At 42.6% G+C, this 20263-nt stretch overlaps 2 protein-coding genes across 5 annotated transcripts in view; both read right to left on the minus strand.

Annotated features, from left to right (window-relative positions):
- The window catches only part of LOC121950393 (neural-cadherin-like), an 88843-nt gene extending 78666 nt beyond the window's left edge, over positions 1 to 10177 (minus strand). The window contains exon 1 of the mRNA XM_042496378.1: positions 9178 to 10177. Coding sequence (XP_042352312.1) covers positions 9178 to 10177 — 1000 coding nt within the window. The remainder of the gene's footprint in view (positions 1 to 9177) is intronic.
- A 7221-nt stretch (positions 10178 to 17398) lies between these two features.
- The window catches only part of mtss1la (MTSS I-BAR domain containing 2a), a 30195-nt gene continuing 27330 nt past the window's right edge, over positions 17399 to 20263 (minus strand). For 2 of the 4 annotated variants that reach the window (XM_042496270.1, XM_042496271.1), the window contains 4 exons: positions 19988 to 20143; positions 19467 to 19628; positions 19136 to 19301; positions 17399 to 18866 (listed from right to left, as the gene is read on the minus strand). In XM_042496270.1, coding sequence (XP_042352204.1) covers positions 18055 to 18866; positions 19136 to 19301; positions 19467 to 19628; positions 19988 to 20143 — 1296 coding nt within the window. In that variant the 3' untranslated portion in view covers positions 17399 to 18054. The remainder of the gene's footprint in view (positions 18867 to 19135; positions 19302 to 19466; positions 19629 to 19987; positions 20144 to 20263) is intronic. The other 2 variants (XM_042496273.1, XM_042496272.1) reach the window with 1 other exon arrangement.

Here is a 20263-nt window from a genome sequence, read left to right on the forward strand (position 1 = left end):
CGTACAATAAACAGTCCAACCCAGACAACACAAAACAAGCAAGAACAAAACTGGTCTTTTGTATGTCCTCCTTTGTGGTGTTCAGATCCTCTGCTTGCATATCTCTCCATATATCTGAAACTCGCGCGCACAAACACACCCAGAGTCACATTTGAAGATATCCATATAACAGCCCATGTAGCCAATGCTCTCTCTTGCATGCTCATCAGCCCTGAGAGGCACTAAATCTTCTCTGCATCAAAAACACCTGCTACTGCAATCAGCCGTCCTCTGGCTGTGATGGAGTTGTAGACTGTCTTCCTGTTTCCCCAAATTGACTAAATAACTGAACCATGAGATGGACGTCATCATCAAACACATTTTCTAATCTGAAATGCAGCTCCCTCGCCTTCCACAGTCTTTCTGATCACCACTCAGACTTAAAAGTCTTGTTCTTCACTCTAACATCTCTTTCTGCATGGCAGTCATTTTCATCTTTTCAACAAAAGCCGCACTCACACTGTGCAAATTGGTGTCGCACAATTATGGCAATTTCTGCAATTTGCGCGCTTCCCTCCGAAGCAAAGTTCATGGCATGTCAAAACATCTCACTAGGCAACTTGGCCGGCCATGTGATCTTTTCTCATCCTGCATTAAAAATCTCCTTGTTCACAGTTCAGCCAGCAAAAGCTTTCAAAGTTGTCTGTGTCCTGTGTGTTTATCCGGGCCTCTTTGGGCCACCCAGAGCTGAGCTGCAACCATTGTTATGCTCAGTTAATTGGACCTTTGGGTACAAAAGGTTGAGAAATTCAAGACCAAATAGATAAATAAGCACCAGCATTGAATTCCCATGACATATCCAAGCGCTTGCTCCAATTTTCCCTTGCTCATTCTCATGGTCTTGTCTGAAAGGCTGATTCATTAGAGTGCTTCAGGATAGTTCTATCAGCCCTTTCGACTCAATCACACACCTACCTCTCCGTGAGTTTGTAAACTATCAGCAACAGTCTGTCACAGCCTATTCTGCGACATATAAATTGTTGTTTAAAGTGATGTTTTGTGACTGGGAGCAAAACAGCTCCTGGTTAATCAATAGCACAAAATCAATTCGGCTCTTTGGGGGAATGCCACAGAGAGGCTATCCAGCATGCATAGGTGGAGCCAAAACAAAAGTTTTAAATGGAAAGGGGAAATGGTAGGTGCAGAGGGGACAGCCAGAGAAATCATCTGCTACTCTGTTCATTACAAATGATCCCAAACACAACAGCAGAAAATTAAATTACGTCAACAAACCCCTCAAACCGTTTGTCTCCCACTGAGCCAGTGTCAGCACATCATGAATTAGATTTAATAAAACGAAACCTTCTCAGTCGGCGATAAGCTTCTTGTACAATGTGCAAGTCGTCCTCATTTATCACCCAGGTAGACACCAGGTTGCACGAGGCATTCTGGGAATCTGTGCAGTTGGAGGTCAGCAAGACATTTACCTGACAGCGCCTGCCTCCGTGCAATGTCTGGAGTTGACAATGCCTGTGGTAATGGGCATCAATAATGCAGACCCTTGGCCAGATAAAAACTCCCTGTCGCTATGACTGTCCTCACAATGCTGTGCCTTATGCAGCACTCACACCTCCCGCCACACCTCGCAACAGCAAACCTGTGTAATTTATGTGGGTTGGCTGTTGAGGGTGCTGCTGTAATGAGATATACATTGCTCATGTAAACAGAGTGACAGACATGTACACAATCGCTCATTTCACATCTGCAGCTCTATAATTATGTCTTTGACAACTTAAGTCAACTTACCCTGACATCAGCGTACAAATATCTTCCTCCCTCCTTTTGTTGCTCTGGTATAATTCCACCAAATTGATCTGGTATGAGGGTCGATACTGACCTTATCAAGCAGATCAAACGTGACTGATTCATATCAAATGCAGTTTCTGTCACTGTCACTAGAATGTCATGATAAAATTTGGTGTTTCTGCTATCAGTTATATTCGTCAATTCACAGCAGTAGGTGCCACAGCAATCCCTGGATAGTTTCCAGATTGACAAACAATAGTATCAGTTATTTCAAATGCCCAATATTGACATGTGTATATGCTTTATGCTTGTGGTTATGCTTGGATTTTTACAGAACTCAACCGTTTACATTAAATTAAGGCTTAAAGGTACTCAAAATTAAGTCAAGTCAAGTCAAGTCAATTTTATTTATAAAGCCCATTATCACAAAACACAGTTTTCCTCAGAGGGCTTTACAGCATACAACATCCCTCTGCCCTTAGACCCTCACATCACCTAAGCACAAACTCCCAAAAAAAAGGGTGTCACTTTGAGGAACAGAGTGCTGATAGTGTCCTCAGCCTCTCAGTCAGCTCCTCCCTTCACCTCTCCACAGTGCCAGGTTCACATCCAGATATGGTCACTTCTGGTTCCAAAAAACCAAGATGGTGACAACCATAATGCCAATGAGTGACGTCACAGTGGCCATGTCCATTATTTCCACAGTCTATGGGCCAAACGCTAAATGAGAGTGAATCTGGGGTTGGCTTTTACTCTAACTTTTGCTGGCAAGAGTGTTTTCAAACAGTAACAGTAACTGACAATTCTGCACACAATACTTTTAAACATAGTGCAGTCACATCATGAAAACTGATTTATTTTTCAGAAGTTATTTGTAACAGTTTTGGAAGCAGTATACAGAAGATTTCACCCTGCCAGTAGAGCGCTGCAGGGATGATGTTTTTTTGAAGGCCAACGTCACCCTGGTTCCCTCGTTAAAAAAGCCGATGGGATTTTTCCATTGGATTTTGGATCACTGCAGAAAATAAGCCCTGTGGTAAACATGTTTTAATTCATGAACACCACTTTTATGAGTTTTGAAGCCTAAACACTATCGCCAGAAGCAAAAAAGCTATTGCTAGGCTAAAACTAACTACCCGACGGTTGCGTCACTATGGCTACGAGGCTGTAAAGCCGTGTTGTGATATGTGATAACATTCTGTAGTCCCATTTAGCCACTTATTTGCAACCACCTTTTTTAAGACATAAAAACTTCAAAGTTTGCGAGTGGGGTATTTATTGGCATATCTTATGTTGTAGAACAAAACATGAAAGTCTCTTAAACTGGTGTGAACCACAGACCTCATTTGAACACCCCCATGAATATGTGTGAGCATAAATATGCGTATGTGTGTGTGGGTTTGGGTTTTTTTTCATATATACATAGGTGTGTATGAATGCCTGGGCCGATGGTTATACACATGGTTCCTGTTATGTTGTTGTGTTGTTATATTTGTAAAACTTAAAACCACAAATGAAATATACAAAAAAACCAAAAAGCCCACAGACATTATTTAAGGTTTCTAACCCAAGACCCATTCAAAAAACCCAAAATTTCGAGAGGAGGGAACCGGAGATCATGAAATGCTTATTTATTTCCAGGTTTTAGTACTTACTACTGGGATACTCTATGGGTGCATTGGATTAAAAAAATACAGACTTATTTTGTTGTTTGATTTGAAGGATTTGTTGGAGAATCCCTGGCCTTGTGTTACCTGACATAAAAATGGTCCCCGTGAGCTCCAAATATAAATATAGGTCAGTACCCTGCATCAGCAGCAACCCTAAATTAAGGTCTTGTTTCAGGTGAGAGCACACCATATTCTGTCTTTCTATCTTTTGCTTTCTCTCTTCTTGCCATTCGAAAGGGCAGGTCGTATTTATCTCCTCATCCTCCCTCCAATTGCCCCCAAACAATCTTCAGACAAATACTAGCACAAAACATTGCCCTTTTCACAGCTGCACAGTGCACCCCTGTGCCCTGTAGCCATCCCCTCTACTAAAGGCACACCTCATTCCCCTCCTGCTAGTTTCTCACTCCTGCCCTCTAACCATCTCACAATTATGTTTTACCAAGCTGACCTCTCATCAGCAGTTTACAACTCCCTTCCTCTGATCTGGCTGCCCTTTACTTATCTTCAGCAAAGCTTATAGGCACACAGGGAAAAACAATCTCACACAAGCATGCATTTACACACTCCCTTCAATCCCTTTTCCTGCCTCCATCCTTCCCTGTCTTTCTCATTCCTCCACTGGTTTTTCACCTTTGCCTCACTTAACCTCCTCGATCTTAAAGCCACAATCTGTGGCCATGCCCCCAGCATTACAGCTGGCCCTGACCTTTCTGTGCCCCTGATAGTAGCGCCATGTACCCACTTTAAATATCTCTACTGTGCAGGGAAGCTACTTTCCTTCCTCCCCCTGCTCTTGTTCTCTGTGCTTAATCCCATCTTTAAAAAAAAAAACAAAAAACTGTGGTGCACACACACTTCCCTTCCCTCCTACATGGCATCAGATACATGCTAGGACTATAGAGAAGAGAGGACTGCTGGGATGTTCCTAAGACACATCCATTTGATATCTGAGAGACCACAGAGCAGAAATCAAATGCTGCAGGCATGTTACAGCTTCACAGCATGTTGTCAGGCAACAAATCTGAGAACCTCTGCTGCGGGGAATCTCAGATGCTGAAAGGACAAACACAACACTTAACACAAGCACAGAATGATACACAAACACATTTACACCATTAGATATGTACAACAGGGGGGGGATCCCCTCATGCACATGCAACCGCACACATCCTCGCAATCACACACACACATAATAATGCATAATCACCACGGGCATTTTTTACTAAATTGAATAAATGCAGACAGCTTTTTGTGAAATTGTTTTCTACTTAAAACAAACAGCCCCACAGTCACAAATTACAAACAAAAATGAGATCGAGTCTCTTCTCAATTCATTTCACATCACAAGGGGAATATGCAAATATTGTGGGGGGAAAAATGAGTATGAAAAGGGAAATTGGATTAAAGACAGCATGAGGCGAGATGCTGACTATGAGACGGAGACAAGAAGAGAGAGGAGCAAGGAGAGAGCAGAATAAGGTTCCCTGAGAAAAAAAAAAAAAACAGGCTGAGGAGAGGTGATTACCACAAGCTGAATGCCACCCTGCCCACAGAAACCTAAAGGAGAGGGAGAAACCACTCCAATATCCTCCACTCCAACTCACAAAGGACTGCACCACTTGTTCAATACTCCTCCCAACCCGTCAAATACCATTAACAGATTCCTACTCAGGTGCGAAGAAAAGGATTCTTCGGGTGGGACAACCAAAAGCGAGAAGAAGAAAAAAAAATCCCCACCAATACAAATCTAAACTGACGTCCTCTGTGGGCCAGCAAAAATCCTTTACAGGAAGAGCTGTAGAGGTCCCTCACTCCCTCTCCACAAAAACAACACCACATAACCAGTTTCTGTGAGTCATGAGTCATGGCCTACTTCCATTACTTTTACCTTTTTTTTCCTTTTTCTTATGCTACTGGTTTGATACACAGAGGCTATGTCAGAATAATATCACTGCATTGTTTTCTCTGGGGATTTTAAGTGTACTGAATATAGTTCAGAAGGTAAATATTTCTCCAACATTAGCAGGGGATCTAGTCAAGGAGAAAAGGAGGAATACTTTTTTAGGGCCCTGAGTGAGAACAGACTCCTTAGGCAAACAAGGTGATTCTACTGTAAACTAAATCTGATGCATCGGAATGAGAGGAACAGTGTCAAAACTTATCAGGGGGTCCTGAAATCCTGTCTATGTACATGCAGTGAACTCCTAATTACATCCCAATCCACCCCAGAAAATATCTTATTAAGATCTCTGAATAAGTACAGCCATCTGAAAATAATGCTCCATACATTTACTCAGATGATGAGTCAGGCAACCTAATTTTCTTAATAGAGAAAGTTTTGAGCACAGTAATAATCAAAAGAAAAGAAATTAAGTGAAAATGTTTGTTTTGTTTTGGAAAAAATAAGAAAGTAATTTCTAACTTTGGGAGTGTAATTAAAAATTAAAGTGGTGTAATGAATCACACCGGCGTGATGGTAATATGTAATATAAGAATATCACATTGGAAATTGAGCGAGAGAAAGAATAATCTTAAACTGGTTCATCAATGTAATTGTCTGCACTGAGCGGTCATATGTGACAGTGTGTTGCGTGATCACATTAAATGGTCGATTTCTGTAGAAAATTGTAATCGTGACGATCGCTAATTTTGTCAGATATGAGCAGACATAAGAAACAACAAGCACATTTTTGTACACGTTTCCTTTTTCGCACTGCCTACTCCACCTGCTGACTACCAACTTATTTTTAAATTTCATTTGAAATCATTTTAAATTATCTTTTTATCTTTGCACCTCTTGTCTGCACTTTTTTAAAATCATTTAGAAATTGATTTCAACTTGTATTTAGAAATTGATTTCAACTTGAATATCTTATCTCTTTTTCTTTTATTGTAAATCGTCTTTTATCATGTTTTTATATTTTATTACTCTGTAAAGCACTTTGAATTGCCCTGTTTATGAAATGTGCTATACAAATAAAGCTGCCTTGCCTTGACTTGCCTTGTGGGCCTGTGTATCTTTTGATTAATGGATGACACACTAAAGTCTGGGTAAAATGTGTGTAAACTACTGTGGCCCTTCACTCTCTGTCCTCCTGATAGTAATACACATTGGCATATTTAGCCCATTATGGCCTTATTATTCAACTTTTATTCAAATAAAACCTTTTAACGCTGTTTTTGATTCATAAAGCAGGCTACAAAAATGACTCAGTGTTCAAACAAGTCACGTTTCAGAGCCATACTTTCAGGTAAGTACACCAATGAGGATGGACCCCATACTGAGAGCAATCTAGTACTGCTGCTCCATCTCCCCTCATCTGCAGTGTGCCATAATAATTTATCGGAGATATCTAAAGTGACAAACTAGACTTTTTAATCTCCATTTGAGCAGCTCTAAACATAGCGCTGTACCCACTGCAAACTTATTAACATAAGAAAGCCTTGCACCAGTGTGATTAGCATTTCATGCCCACATTAACTAGCTAATGAACACAATCACTACACACTTAGTGCATCTGCATTCACCAGTTAATAGCCACATGTACTCTTTGTCCCACACACACACACACACACACACACACACACACACACACAGTGACGAACATGTCTGGAAGTATCCAGGAGATTATCCAAACATTAAGCAGCATTAACAGAAAATCAATAAGGTAGACATTTACCTATAGGCTACAAGATATGGCTCTGTGGTAATATTTGTGATGGTAATGGCTGTCTTAACAGAAGTGTGGGAAGCAGCAATTTTAGTGTGGCAGAAGGAGAGGATTCGAGGCAAGATTTATCATCACAATTGGTTCATCTACGTTTGAATAAAAGTGACAGTATGCACAAGGTGTGGACAAAATGAAAGGAAGACTCAAATATTGACAATGACGTTGCAATAAAAACCACCTGTACTATTATCCAGGCGCATATCTGTCTCTAAAAAGCATGATTTCAGCTCTGGTACTAGTTTTTAAGGCTACAGTTGTCATTCTGTGGCTCAGATTTGTGCCTATTATTTTGTCTAGCCCTTGTATGGGAATAGTAAACACTGTTATGGTTAGCACTGAATGCTGCTGACTTGAATATCCTTTGAACTGCTGGTAGACTGCTGCCTGACAGTGCTTTCTGTTTGACATTCAGCAGGTGACTGTCAGCACCACGGACAGCTCTGTGCTACAGAGAGTTCACGGTGGGAAAATAAGTTAAGGCGATGCAACACACGGCGCCTTATTAAAACTGTTGTTATCATACCTGGGGTCAATTTTAGTATGACCGCGCTGTCTCACTCTTGCATGCAAACAAACACCTACAAAGACACAGAACCACAAAGCATCTCGCTCAGTCTTTTCTTTTAATGCAGTGTGCCTAGGAGCTTTTTTATCTGTTAGACAGACTACGACACACTTAAGCAAACCCAAATGCAATGGTAAGAAGCCAATTCGTGTGGAAGATTAGGTTAAATCTCAAAAAAAAAAGAGGGGGGAAAAACAGCTAAAATGGACTCCTTCACTCAGAGAGACGTGTATGCAGGGATTGGAAATGAGACAGAAGAAAGACCTGTCCTCCCAGACTCCGTCAGGATTCTGTCTGGAAAGCTGTAGTCACAGGATAAAGGACATGCCATGCCTTTGATCAGGAGAGGAGAGTTTCGCAGGTGAGAGAGGTAAAATGGAGGAAGGTATCTGAATATCTGTCAGGCTGAAGCGGCTTATAGCTGTTATGCATCTGTGCAAGAAAAAAAACAAAACGTCAAGAATTCTGGCTATTTTTGCTCTCTCCTAAAAAACCTCCAGACGCCCCATTGCAGGAACGTCTCCCAATCAAGCACGCAATTACAATCTAGAACATGCTGTGCAATGTAACAGCAGCAGGCAATTCGAATAAAAACAGCGCACACTGTTTCCTGCACGCTATGTAGCTCAATTACAAAGCAAATCATTTTTGATTCCTTGTTTTTGTTTTTCTTGTTTTAAAGAACTTTGGGGGGAGCAAAAACCAAAACTTGAGCAACTGAGACACACAATTTTTACCTTTCCTCCAAGAATTGGAGAGGTTGAATGACTGTGGCGGTGCTACTTCAAATCCCTGGGACTAGAGAGTGAATGAGAGGAGGATTAGAGGGGTAATGCCAGTAGATGAGAGGGAGCGAGGGTCGCAGTGGTTTGCCACTCTGCAAGGATTAGCTCTGAAAACAACTTCACAGTTGCAAACTCTGTCAATCAAGGACATATTTCAGCCGGTTCACAAAGACCTCGTAACATAAACTGAAAATAATAATATTCTCCCTGCTGCAAATAAGCTTGAGATATAATCAAAATTGATATATCTCATGCATATGACAAAAAAATGGACAAATATTGAAATACATAAACAAAATCTTGCACTGAATGCTGCAATGTTGGAGCTCATATTTCAGGTATGGCTGGATAGATGATAATGAGGCACACCTGTGGAATGAGGCTGCAGCTACACTGACAGCCCTGTATGGATATGATGAATATGTCAGGCCTGTTGAGAGGCTCCACCGATGAAGGGCGATGTGTCCAGATGGCAGCACAGTTTTAGGTGTGCATGTAATGCGCAGCATACCATTAAAATAGGGCATCATCCCCACAATGCATATAATTCCTTGAGAAAGGAGGCAGAGGGGGAGGGGAGGGGAGGGGGGTACATGACCTAACTTAAGTGCAGATTAATGGAGGAATATTCTACACACCTCGTTTGTCCTGAATCTTAACAGTGAGCTCCAGGAAAGGCTCTGTCTCCCTATCCAGCCTCCTGCTTATCGTGATATCTCCACTGTCGCGCCCCACGGTGACCGGAGAGCTCTCTGACTCCGGGTAAACCAACTCGTAGGCGGGTGACTGAAACCTGGCGGGACTCAGGCTCGTTATGACAGAGCCGATGTTGGCATCTTCGGACACGTTGAGGGAAACCACCGTGCCAGGGTCAAGCAGAGCCCGCGGCGACCGCCCCCCTCTTCCTGACCCCGCTAATTCAGCAGGACGCGTCGCCCACCGCTGTGGAGCAATAGTAACCACTACACCTTTACTGGTCAGAGGGGGCCAACCGTGGTCTCTGGCAAAAACATAAAATCTGAATTCAGAGGGGAGCCCCAGGATAGAGTCAACCAGCAAAACTTCCCCTGTTTTCGGGACAACATAGAAACTGCCATTTTTGGGGATGGAAATGTATGTCAACTCTGCGTTGTTGCCGCTGTCTGCGTCGACAGCCTCCAGCCTGTAAACCACACTACGGAGAGCAGTGGTGTCATCTAAAGTTATGTGAACGGTGTCTGCACTGCGAAAAGTCGGCTCGTGGTCGTTGGTGTCCAAAACGTCCACTTTTACCGAGGCAACCGCAAAAACGACAGACTCCGAGACGCAGGTCTGGCAACACAGACCCACGCTCAGCAGGTATTCTGAGCGAGCCTCTCTGTCCAAAACCCTGGAAGTTTTTAGCAATATATTCCCCCGTTTGTGGTGGGCGAAGGCGCGGAAATCTTCGCTGCCGTTCCCGTACAGTTTGAAGTGCATCCCGGAGACTGGGCACCATTTTTGCGCGTTGATGCGCCTCACCGGAATGCTCAGTCCGTTTACTTTAGAAGCCGCCGGGGAGTTCTCAAAAACATGCCCGTGAAAGAAAGGCAGTCGCTCCTGTGTTTGATATCCAGCAGCCGGCGTCAGAAGGCAGCATAACAAAACACCCCAAATCATGTTGGTGGCAAGTTATGTACCTCCAAGCGACTCAGGAGGGTTGGTGGAAAATCATTGAAAAAGAAAATAGAAACACTTGAAAAACATTCCCGTCATAGTTATCCCCGATATGATCCTTCCAGGAGACCCCTGTCAACTTAGAGCTTTTTCATCCTGAGAGATCCGTCATTTGGCTCCATGCAGCACGGCTGCGTGCGGCCAGTCACCAGCGCTGCAGGCAGTTTGGCGGTGTTCGTACCCAGCGTTCAGCACCAGAGCACCGGACAGCGCCAAGCGCGGGGGCGTGGCGGCGCACGGGGACGGAGCTCCTCGGTGAACCCCACCCTGTGTACTGGTCAGGAGGGTCCCCGCCTCAAACCTCTCCGCGCCGGCTGAGCCTGTGAACACGCAGTGCCTTCCCAGCTGTGTGACACCGACTGCCACAAATCCGCTCTCAGCGTGAAGACTGTTGATCGAGAGACCAATCAGTCATCCCTCATGTCCAGAAAAAGTCGAGTAAACACACATCCCTCCCTTTTACGCTCTGTCTGGAAACATTTTGGCTCCAGTGAAGCTGTCAGGGCTGCCTTGCTCAAGAACACTTCCACAGTATTTTGTTGTAGATGGAAATCACTCCTGCACTGTACTCATCTTCCCTCTGCCTGTCTGAGCCTGAAATTTCTATTTAAACTTTAGGTGACAGTCCCTACAATGGACTGCATTTCTACAATCACATGTTCACACAATCACATTTCTGCAAAAAAAATGCATCAATGTAAATTCAATTGCCAAAACCTGGGCTGTTAAACTATGTAAACATGATTTAAAACAGCCCTGGCTGCGTAGCTCCATGCGTCTTTGCTGCCGCTGCTATATGCACAGTTCAAATTAACACTGTCACACTGATTTCTCTTCTCTTCCCTTCCCACTCTGCTACAGCCTGCTGAGCACCCAGGGCACTCTAAACCTAATCTGTAGGTGTCTGCTGCTAATTCCCACAGACTGCACACTTCCAATTCCCCTCACTCCTCTGACAAGTCAGATGACTAAATATTACATGGACTGGAAGGCTCTGAATTGTCAAAAAGATAAGGAAATAATGGGCTAGAGAGCACGGCTCCACGCTCTGTTGAATATGTCTCCCATGTCATGTCAACCTTTACTTTAGACACGCATGGATCAATATTCATATGCATTAAGGCTGTGATGTTTGGCTGGACCTGTGAGTCATTGCCATTCCTCCGCTCATACATAGGCTACATTTGTATTCAGTTTGGAAACTCGTTAAAGCTCCCGCTGAAAGATCCTTATCAATTTGCAACCACAATCCATCACTGCAATTTTAGCCGAATCCACTCTCTGCAGTAAACTGTTCTTTTCAGGCAATAACTCCGGTAACTGGCGGTGAGCCCCCAGACAATTTTGAATCACAGCCTGCAGCTGGAGCACAAAGCTCATATTAGTTGATCGCTGTATTCTTTTACGCGGTGCAAGCTGCGGGCTGTGTCACCACGACACATGAGCCATCCCACCCTCTCTGGTGTTTTTACAATCTCTGACCGGAGGAGGCATTTCAAAATATGTGCACCAAAATAGCCTCAGAGCAAAATATGACAGGGAGCCTATTGATGGGAGATGACCTCATGGACCATTTAAGGTGAAATTTTCATATCTAAGTACTGTCTGCGAGGACCCTGCGTTCTCCATTCTGCTCTGTAACTTCTCTTTGAACTTCCTGAGTGCTTAATGAATGCAAATCAAATCCTGTCTTTTATCATGTTGTCTCACATGGTGAAATTCACCATGACTGCCAGCACTGGAGATAGCTGTAGCAAAGGCTAATTCAATCACAGGGCCAGGCCAGAGTGTGAGGCGTAGTTTACTTGAGGGTTGCGGCAGTGATCCACTGAGATGAAACACCAACATACACCGCATAAAAACAACAAAGCTGTAATGAATTTTTTAAAAAAAATTAAAAATCATGAAACGGTCTCATCATCCCTCTTCTCCAACAGATAACCAAGAGCTGCAGGGCATTAAAGAAAGAAATCTCAGTCAAGAAAGCAGCCGCCGAACATTAGAAAGCTTCATGCTTACTTAATGAATAATTGACCGAATCCATTCCCATCACTCAAACAGAGGCAGACGTAGCTTCTGAAGGCAAAGGTTGCAGCCTTGTAGCATTTAAAACATTCTACCTTTGTGTATGTGCTCCTCAGAGACAAGGAATAACAGGATATGGGGGAGGTGGAGTCTCATAAAGTACCTTGTTTGTTCTGTTTATTCTTCCAGGAAAAGTGGAGTTTAAAAAACACAAAACAGGAAGCGATGGAAGGCAGTGTTAACAGGATTTGGCACTAACATCATATAAAGGGCACTTTAAAATGTCTTAAAAATAGACTGCTCAGCAGACGTCAGTGAAATAGTTGGCTGAAACAGGCAAAATTAATAAAAGAATGACAGGACAATTAAAACGGATGACTAAGCATCCGGCTTGCCGGTTGCTTTTCATGTGTGACCATTTATAGTGAACATCTATAGGAAATCTTACCTCATACGTTCTCCTGGAAGAACTGCAAAAAGCCATTTCTGGAAACGCCACGACAGGAGCAGCAGCTCTGTAGTGCCGTTCACTGTAGAGTTCCTGTGAATATGGGCCCCTCAGGACATTTTCCCTCATCACAACCTGAAGGCAAAAAGCATTTAGAGGAGCTGGATAAATATCAAGACAGTTCCCTCGTGTATTAGATACAGCTAATTAGATTTGATCTGTGATCCCCTTCAGGCACCTGCCACCTACTGTAGTATTTAAGCTGTGCCATAGAAACCAAAACTGTTTATTAATAGATGTATTAATCATGCGTGCAACCTGGTGCTGATTTTACCTTCACTAATAATAATGCAGTGAAGGTGCCATCAGGTTTTAAAAATGTCACTTGTGTCGAAAAACAGCGATGAAATAAAACCACCTAATTACCAAGCATATCTTTAGCCTATTACTTAAAATGCCATATCTCATAAGAGCCAAGGTTGGTTCATTGAAAGACTCAGTAAGTATAACAAAACGAGAACAACAGCAGCCACTTCGAAGGAAGAATCCCAAAATAGTTTAATGATTAATGCATGGACTGTTGTTTTGATAGAAACAAAACGCACAACTTCAGGGCCACATCTTGTCTGAGGAGCGCTTTTATTATATCTACATTCTGATTAGTAGAGCCCGGGGTCGCCCCAGTGATTAGCACACTAAGAAAGGTTCATTGATTTGAACAGTATCTCGTTGTAGCCTCCAACAATCACTACTTTCTATTAGCACATTAAAAGATTTCTCACATCATCAAAAGACACGGGAGGCAGTCACTGAAAAATAAAAGGCAGAATTTAAAAATCTGCATAGCTCGTTGTCCCTGTCGCTCTGCCCAACTAAGAGGTAAGATTTTTTTTTTTGAAAGAGGCAATGATGATGTTCTCTTTGAAACACATTTTAGAGAATTACCTCGGATGCACAATCTCAATTCTTCTCTCAGTTAATTATCCCAGCAAGACCCAGCCATTAGGCAGGTTTCCATTACTCGGCCAGTTCAAGGCTATGAACAAATAGTGCAAATTCAATAATGTGCTATTTATGAGGCTGAGAGGATTATGATGAGGGGCCCATTCAGGGAAGAATATGAAAAATACTGAAGGCTTCCAGAGCTGGGTAGATTTAAAGGTTCAGTGTGCAGGATTTAGGGGGATATATATCGGCAGAAATGGAATACAATATAATACGTATGTTTTCTTTAGCGTATGATCACCTGAAAATAAGAATTGTTGTATTTTCATCATACTAAGGCTCATTTATGCTCCCTCCATGTGCGAAACATATACATCCATATGAAACGTTGTAAACATCACTGCCCTCATCAATAGATGGCACTAGAGGGCAGAGTCAAACATTTTATACAACTACACACAAAGTAGGCAGCGTCGTAGACGGTAGTGGTCTGTGTGGCCTTTATATACATCCCAACATGTGATCAGAGAATTATTTTCACTATTTTCACAGTTTATTAGTGTTTATCATTATACACAATTAATTCAGTCTGTTCTGCCATTATTTAAATCTCTTTATCATCAGCTACAGTCGTATCTCGCTTTATTTATGCTACACTGCATCCATGATTTCCATTGGTGCTGCTCCATTTCGATGTATCCGTAAACTTTCAGAAAATATGCACAAATACAGACCAAATGAATGCAGAATACAGACAGAGGGCTCCATCCGTCTCCATATCCATCATTCAGTATAAATGAGCCCTCAGAATGAGCCGTTTGTATCAACAAAAGGAGCAAGTCCTCATCTACGGAGATCACCATGTTGCACTGCCATGTTTCTACAGTAGCCCAGAGCAGACAAACTCGAAACAGACCATTCGTATTTTCACATTTTCGCGTCGGCCACAGTAGTTGGAAGCCCCTCCGAGACCAGAGTGCCAGAAAAACACTGATTTTTTTTAACATGAAACTGGTTTATTCAGTGTTTTTATGCATTTAAATCACCTGGTGTGTTTGTTTTGGAGAGGAAAAGACCTCTGCGGATAATCTGGCTCCAGGTAAAAACTTCCTGAACAATAAAGAAAATGCAGCTGGGAGAAGTTTTAGCTGCTTGCAATCTGCAATCCTCACTGCTAGATGCTATTAAATCTCCCTAAATCTTACACTCTGGACCTTTAACCATTTGAAACCTGAGCAAATTGGCTTAATTTCTTTCATCAAAAACATAGGCAGAGGGTGACAAGCAATTTAACAAGAAACGGCCCAAATGATAATAATATTATTTTTCATTTTTAATGCATTTTACATTTGGAACAAATCTCAAAGTGCTGCAAGATAAAACCATTAGTATAGAAATAACCATGCCAATAAGCATATTTAAAAGACATAAAAAATAGCAAGAAAATAGTAAAAAGTTAAAAGAAAATTACCTGTGAATATCTTTAAAGAGAAAGAAAAGTTATATATATATATATATATATATATATATATATATATAAATATATATATATATAATATATATAAAATTAAGAGAATTATAAAACATTTCAGACATTTTCCCTCATTTTTTGAGCACATCTAAATAATCCCCCCCAGCTAATTTTGCAGGAAATTTCTTGTGAAGTTGCTCATGCTTTTTCCCCTCTTTTTCTGTTTGTTTGTTTTTTGTTTGGAGAAATCAAGCCAGCGTCCTCAGATTTCATTGATTTCAGTGCTCATGAAAGGTGTCTGAATCTGGCACAAGAAAACTGGTGTCAAACCAGGTGGTGAAGGGTTAATAAACTCAATGTTGGTGGCCCTGCAGCATCTCCTACATGATTTACACATGAAAAAAAAAAAACAAACCAAGACACCTCCACCCCTCATTACACCTGATTAGACCTCAGGATCCAACTGTCTGATCTTCATTATCTAGCTTTATACAGACCTTTTCAGCTACCAATTTTCTTTGTAAATCAGTGAGGACCGTCAGAGATGAGTCAGAGATTAAAATAGATCTGATATATTCCCCTCCATCTCAAAAAACCTTGCCCAACTCTTCCACTACTTCTAACTCTGTTGTTCTTTTCAGGGGCCTGCCCGGTAAGTGGCTTCTTAATAATAAGAGCAAATCTAAATGGACTTTGAGCTCATATATCACACAGTAGTGCCCTCCAATAGAGGTCTCTTTTTCAGGAGAGGAGCCCTGCGGTTCATCATCACTGTTGTCCAGAAGGGAAAAGCTTTACACAGTCAGTTTAGGAGTTGTTTTCCAGCAGGGCCAATCATTTAAAGAATAATGAGGGGGTTTAAGCAGCTCACAGGAACATAAATTTCACAGCCTGCTTCAGGATATGCGCTGAGAGTTTGTTTCACAAAATAAAAGCTACCAATACTGACCAACATGAAGGTATTCACAGCAAATTCGACTTAAATGTTGGCTTATATTTTGTTGTAAATCTCTCAACAGCTTGTGCAAAATATATATTTTGGTTCACGTCATTCAAGTGAGCAGATATAGTTTGGGCCTGTTCGTGTCTTTGTAAACATGCTAGCATACCGGTGTGTTGGCTCTCGCGGTGTAACATGTGGTTTCATCCTGGAGGTTGTAACACGTCCTTACCTCCTTCTTTTCTTCTTTATCCCGTTTATCTTTCATGTTTCCAGCCCGTAAAACACCTCCACGGAGGCATTTATGTCGATATCCTCCATTTCTGTTTCCCTTCAGCGCCTGTTAGTTCAGCCACAGTGGAGGGTCTCCGGCGCCCTCATCTGTCTCTTTAAAGCACTGCAGTGAACTCAGGGCAAAGTTAGAGTGAACCACAATTACCAGGAATAATAGATATAATTAGGTTTCAGATAAAACTACACTGCACAGAGGACTGGGAAACTATAATCACCGTAGTAGTGAACTAATAAAATACTGAGTTTAAGCGCAGTCTAAAATCTGAAGAAGAGAAAACTTCTGCGGAATTAAAATGATAATAAAAATACTAATCTAAAGGTGAGAAAGTAAAGGAGAGAGAGGAGGAACTTGAGAAAAAATCTGGTCAACTAATAAATGTTGTTACATACAGTAATAACTAGTACAAATACAGTAAAGTATAGGGTAAATACTAGTAAAGTGGGACAATGGGAAAAGTGGGACAGTTAACCCTTTAAAACCTGGGCAAATTAATTTGATTTCTTTGCAAAAAAAACAAAACAAAAAACAACACAAAACACATGGAGATAAAGGCAATGATCCACCTGGAAGGATATTTACCACAACTTTTAAGAAATTAGTAAAACAAGTAAATGACCTAATGATGATTTTTTTAAAAGGTGTGGGAAGGATATTAGAAAATTATCACAATAAAGAGAAAAATTATATAATTTATAGAAATTATAATTATATTTTAAATTGTATTGCAAAAAAATGTACACATTGCTTGGCTACCAAGTCAGACTCCAGCCTGCTTTTTAAACTGCAGAGATGCTGACAGCCATGCATTACTGGTAATGCACTGACAATGGATAATTGTCATTGTTGATGATTGTCCCCATTCATCCCCACTAAAAAAAAAGAAAAACTATCCCTTTAATGTTATAAAATATTTGACTGATTTTACTGATTAGGACTGTATGTCAGCAATCTAAAACTAACAGATTGTTTGCATGACTGACAACACGTAATAATTAATTTATTAATGAGGACATTGCTTTTTTTTGGATAAAGACAAGACATTTAACAGTAAAAAGCCTGTTTAATTGCAGAATATATTGACAGTACAGTACAGCAATAAAAACACTGCCATATTGCTCCTATTATACATGACTTACACAGCTGCTGTTTAGCTTATTAAACAAAAACAGTTTTACGGTACGTGTACAGTAATGATGAAAAACACAACATACAGACAGGCTCACAGAGCACTCTGCCCATCACTTTCCACTGACAGGTGGCTGTGTTAATTGAGAAAAGCACAATATTATAATAATCATAAGAGCAAGAACAAAGAACACAGAGCATTCGATCCCTACAGTGGTGACGTCCTCGTCACTGGGGCTGAAGGGACAAACTGGGCTGGAACAACTGGTCACACAGGGAGCAGAGATGCACAGCCACAAAGCCCACAGACGAAACCAAAAGAAAAGATAATGAAAACCAAAAAAAATATGGATTACTTTGCAAGTACGTAATACATACATGACATAAAATGACTTGACATAGTCCATGGTCACTCATTACTCTGAACTGGCCTTCATTCACCACATTACATCCTTCTTTTTTACATGTACCTCACTTCATGTATCACGAGTGCTGCTGCATTTCACCACAAAGCTTCAGTTTGTAAATAAGGGCACCAAAGCTGCTTCTTTACAGCCCTCTTCTCCATCAGCTACCGCAGAATTCTGGGAGCCGACCTGTCATCAGTCACTGCCTTGCGGAGCCTCACCCCCCGGCGTATAGACACCAGCATATCCTTATCCTCCTGGGTCGTAGATGATGGCTCCTGAGGCGCACACTGAGCTGGATCCCCTGGCAGTGGGCTGTGGAAAGGGAAGTGACCCTCACCGAGGGCGTGGGCGCTGGCTGCCAGCTCTCCTATCTTCTCCACCAGGCTGTGGCGGTTGGCAGCGAGCAGAGGGTCCTCCTCAGCGCTGTGGGCGGCCATGCCAGGGGCCTGCTGGGCATAAACGGTCCTGTCCGGCCCTCCTCCTCCGCCTCCACAGCCCCAAGCTGTGTCTGGGAGGCTCATCCGCTTTGGAGAAGCTCTCATGTAGTCACTAGCAGCTGGGTCGTCACCATACAGAAACTCCTCGCTGCCTGCGCGATGCTGGGACGGGCTTGCATACCCTGGCGAATCTGGCACTGTAGGGGTCTTAACTGGCACGATGGGAGGCCGGATGGGAATGGGGCCAGATGTGGATGGCGTGCGTCTCACTCCAGTTTTGGAGGATGGTGTCCGGCGAATGGTGGCGGTCCCTGAGGTGATGGCTCCGGAGCTGCTGCCCCCTGCACCGTTTGGTGTTCCCTGCAGGGTCTTACCTGCAGGCAGACCTGCTGTGCTGGCGGGTCTCTTGGTTTGGATCATACGGCGGTAGCTCTGAGCGATGTTACTGTGGCGCGGGATGGTGGAGGACTTGTCAAAGTCTGCCTGTCCTTCACTGTCAGCATCCCCGTTGAGGGAGTAACACTCATAATCAGAACCTAAAAGTGAGAGTGAGTCATGAGCATCTGTTTTTCCAGCAAATAATAGAGAACACTGACAAATAAATGTCTTAAGAGTTACATTACATTATTGCATGCAGTAATGAGCACTAAAGGCAAACTACTGCATTTTTCAAATGAAATATGAAAATTCCCATTAAAATATCATGGAAAAAATAGCAGGGAGATTCAGAAATACTGTGCTGTGCATGGATACAATATGTGCTTTTTCCCTGAGGGAGTGTGTGGCTGTTAATGGCCAGTGTTACCTTGTGAAGGTATGGTGTCCTCGGAGCAGGAGGGGGTGTTGGTCTGAGTGCTGTAGCCGCTGGAGTACTGCAGAGAGTCCCTGCTGCTCTTCTGCTGCTCCATACTCAAGCCTCTGGTCAGAACCATAGCCAGAGTACTGGCTGCTGGAGAGAGCGGCTCGCCATGCTGAGGCACGCACGTGCACACACACACACACACACACAGATAGACATGTGCTAAGTACATTAAGATTCCCACAAATTTACATATGTGATTCACCACATTACAACTCTTGAGGCAGACAAATCTATGTGCTGACATTTATATTTTTACCCCATGAGGACTTCTTACCTTGGCTGCAATGGTTCCAGGGCCCATTCTCGCTCGGTGAGGATCATCTCCAGAGTACCCCAACGGACTGGGTGGAGCTTCCAGTTCTCTCATCTTATCCACAGACTCCCTCCTCCGCTGCAGAGTGCTGGCCAATGACGGTTCACAGGATTTGGCCCAGTCCTGCAGCAGACGGAACAATGAGACTGTCCTACAATCGTGCATCTCCGGTGTTTGCCACTCCACAGTCGTGCAAGTCAGTCAATCACGGAAGCTGCTGATTTGGCTCATGAACCGGTTAGATGTAGAAATGGACACTACATCAAGCTATGCAAGTGCTGTTAAATGACAGAGCCTCTCAGTTTAGTACAACTTTGTGAGCAAAGATTGCAAAACTGAGTGCGATGAGAAATAGCAAAATGGCAACTGTGGGGTTAATCTTTACATTAATGTGCATGAAAGCAATAAAAAGACAAGAAGCAAAGAAGCAACAAAGTTTAAAAAGAGAAAACCAAAATGTAAAATTGCAAATGAAAACAAACCTTCCAGCTAGGAACCTTTGATGTGGGTGAGGGGGTGTTGGATCCAGGGGAGTGGTTAAATGTGGGGGACGCAGGAAGTATGACAGAGAGAGGCCTGATGGTGCCAGTGTGAGAGAAAGCAGGGCGGAAGGTACCAAAGGATGAGCATGAGCCAAACTGCAAAACGGACAGATAAGTCTGAGTCAGAGTGCTCAACATCCATGAATAGTCGACGTCAAACTGCACCGCAGCTGTGAAGAAGAGCCCAACAGGCCTCTTTAATCTATACATAACAAT

The sequence above is a fragment of the Plectropomus leopardus genome, chromosome 11, assembly GCF_008729295.1.
Source record: "Plectropomus leopardus isolate mb chromosome 11, YSFRI_Pleo_2.0, whole genome shotgun sequence".
Lineage (NCBI taxonomy): Eukaryota > Metazoa > Chordata > Actinopteri > Perciformes > Serranidae > Plectropomus > Plectropomus leopardus.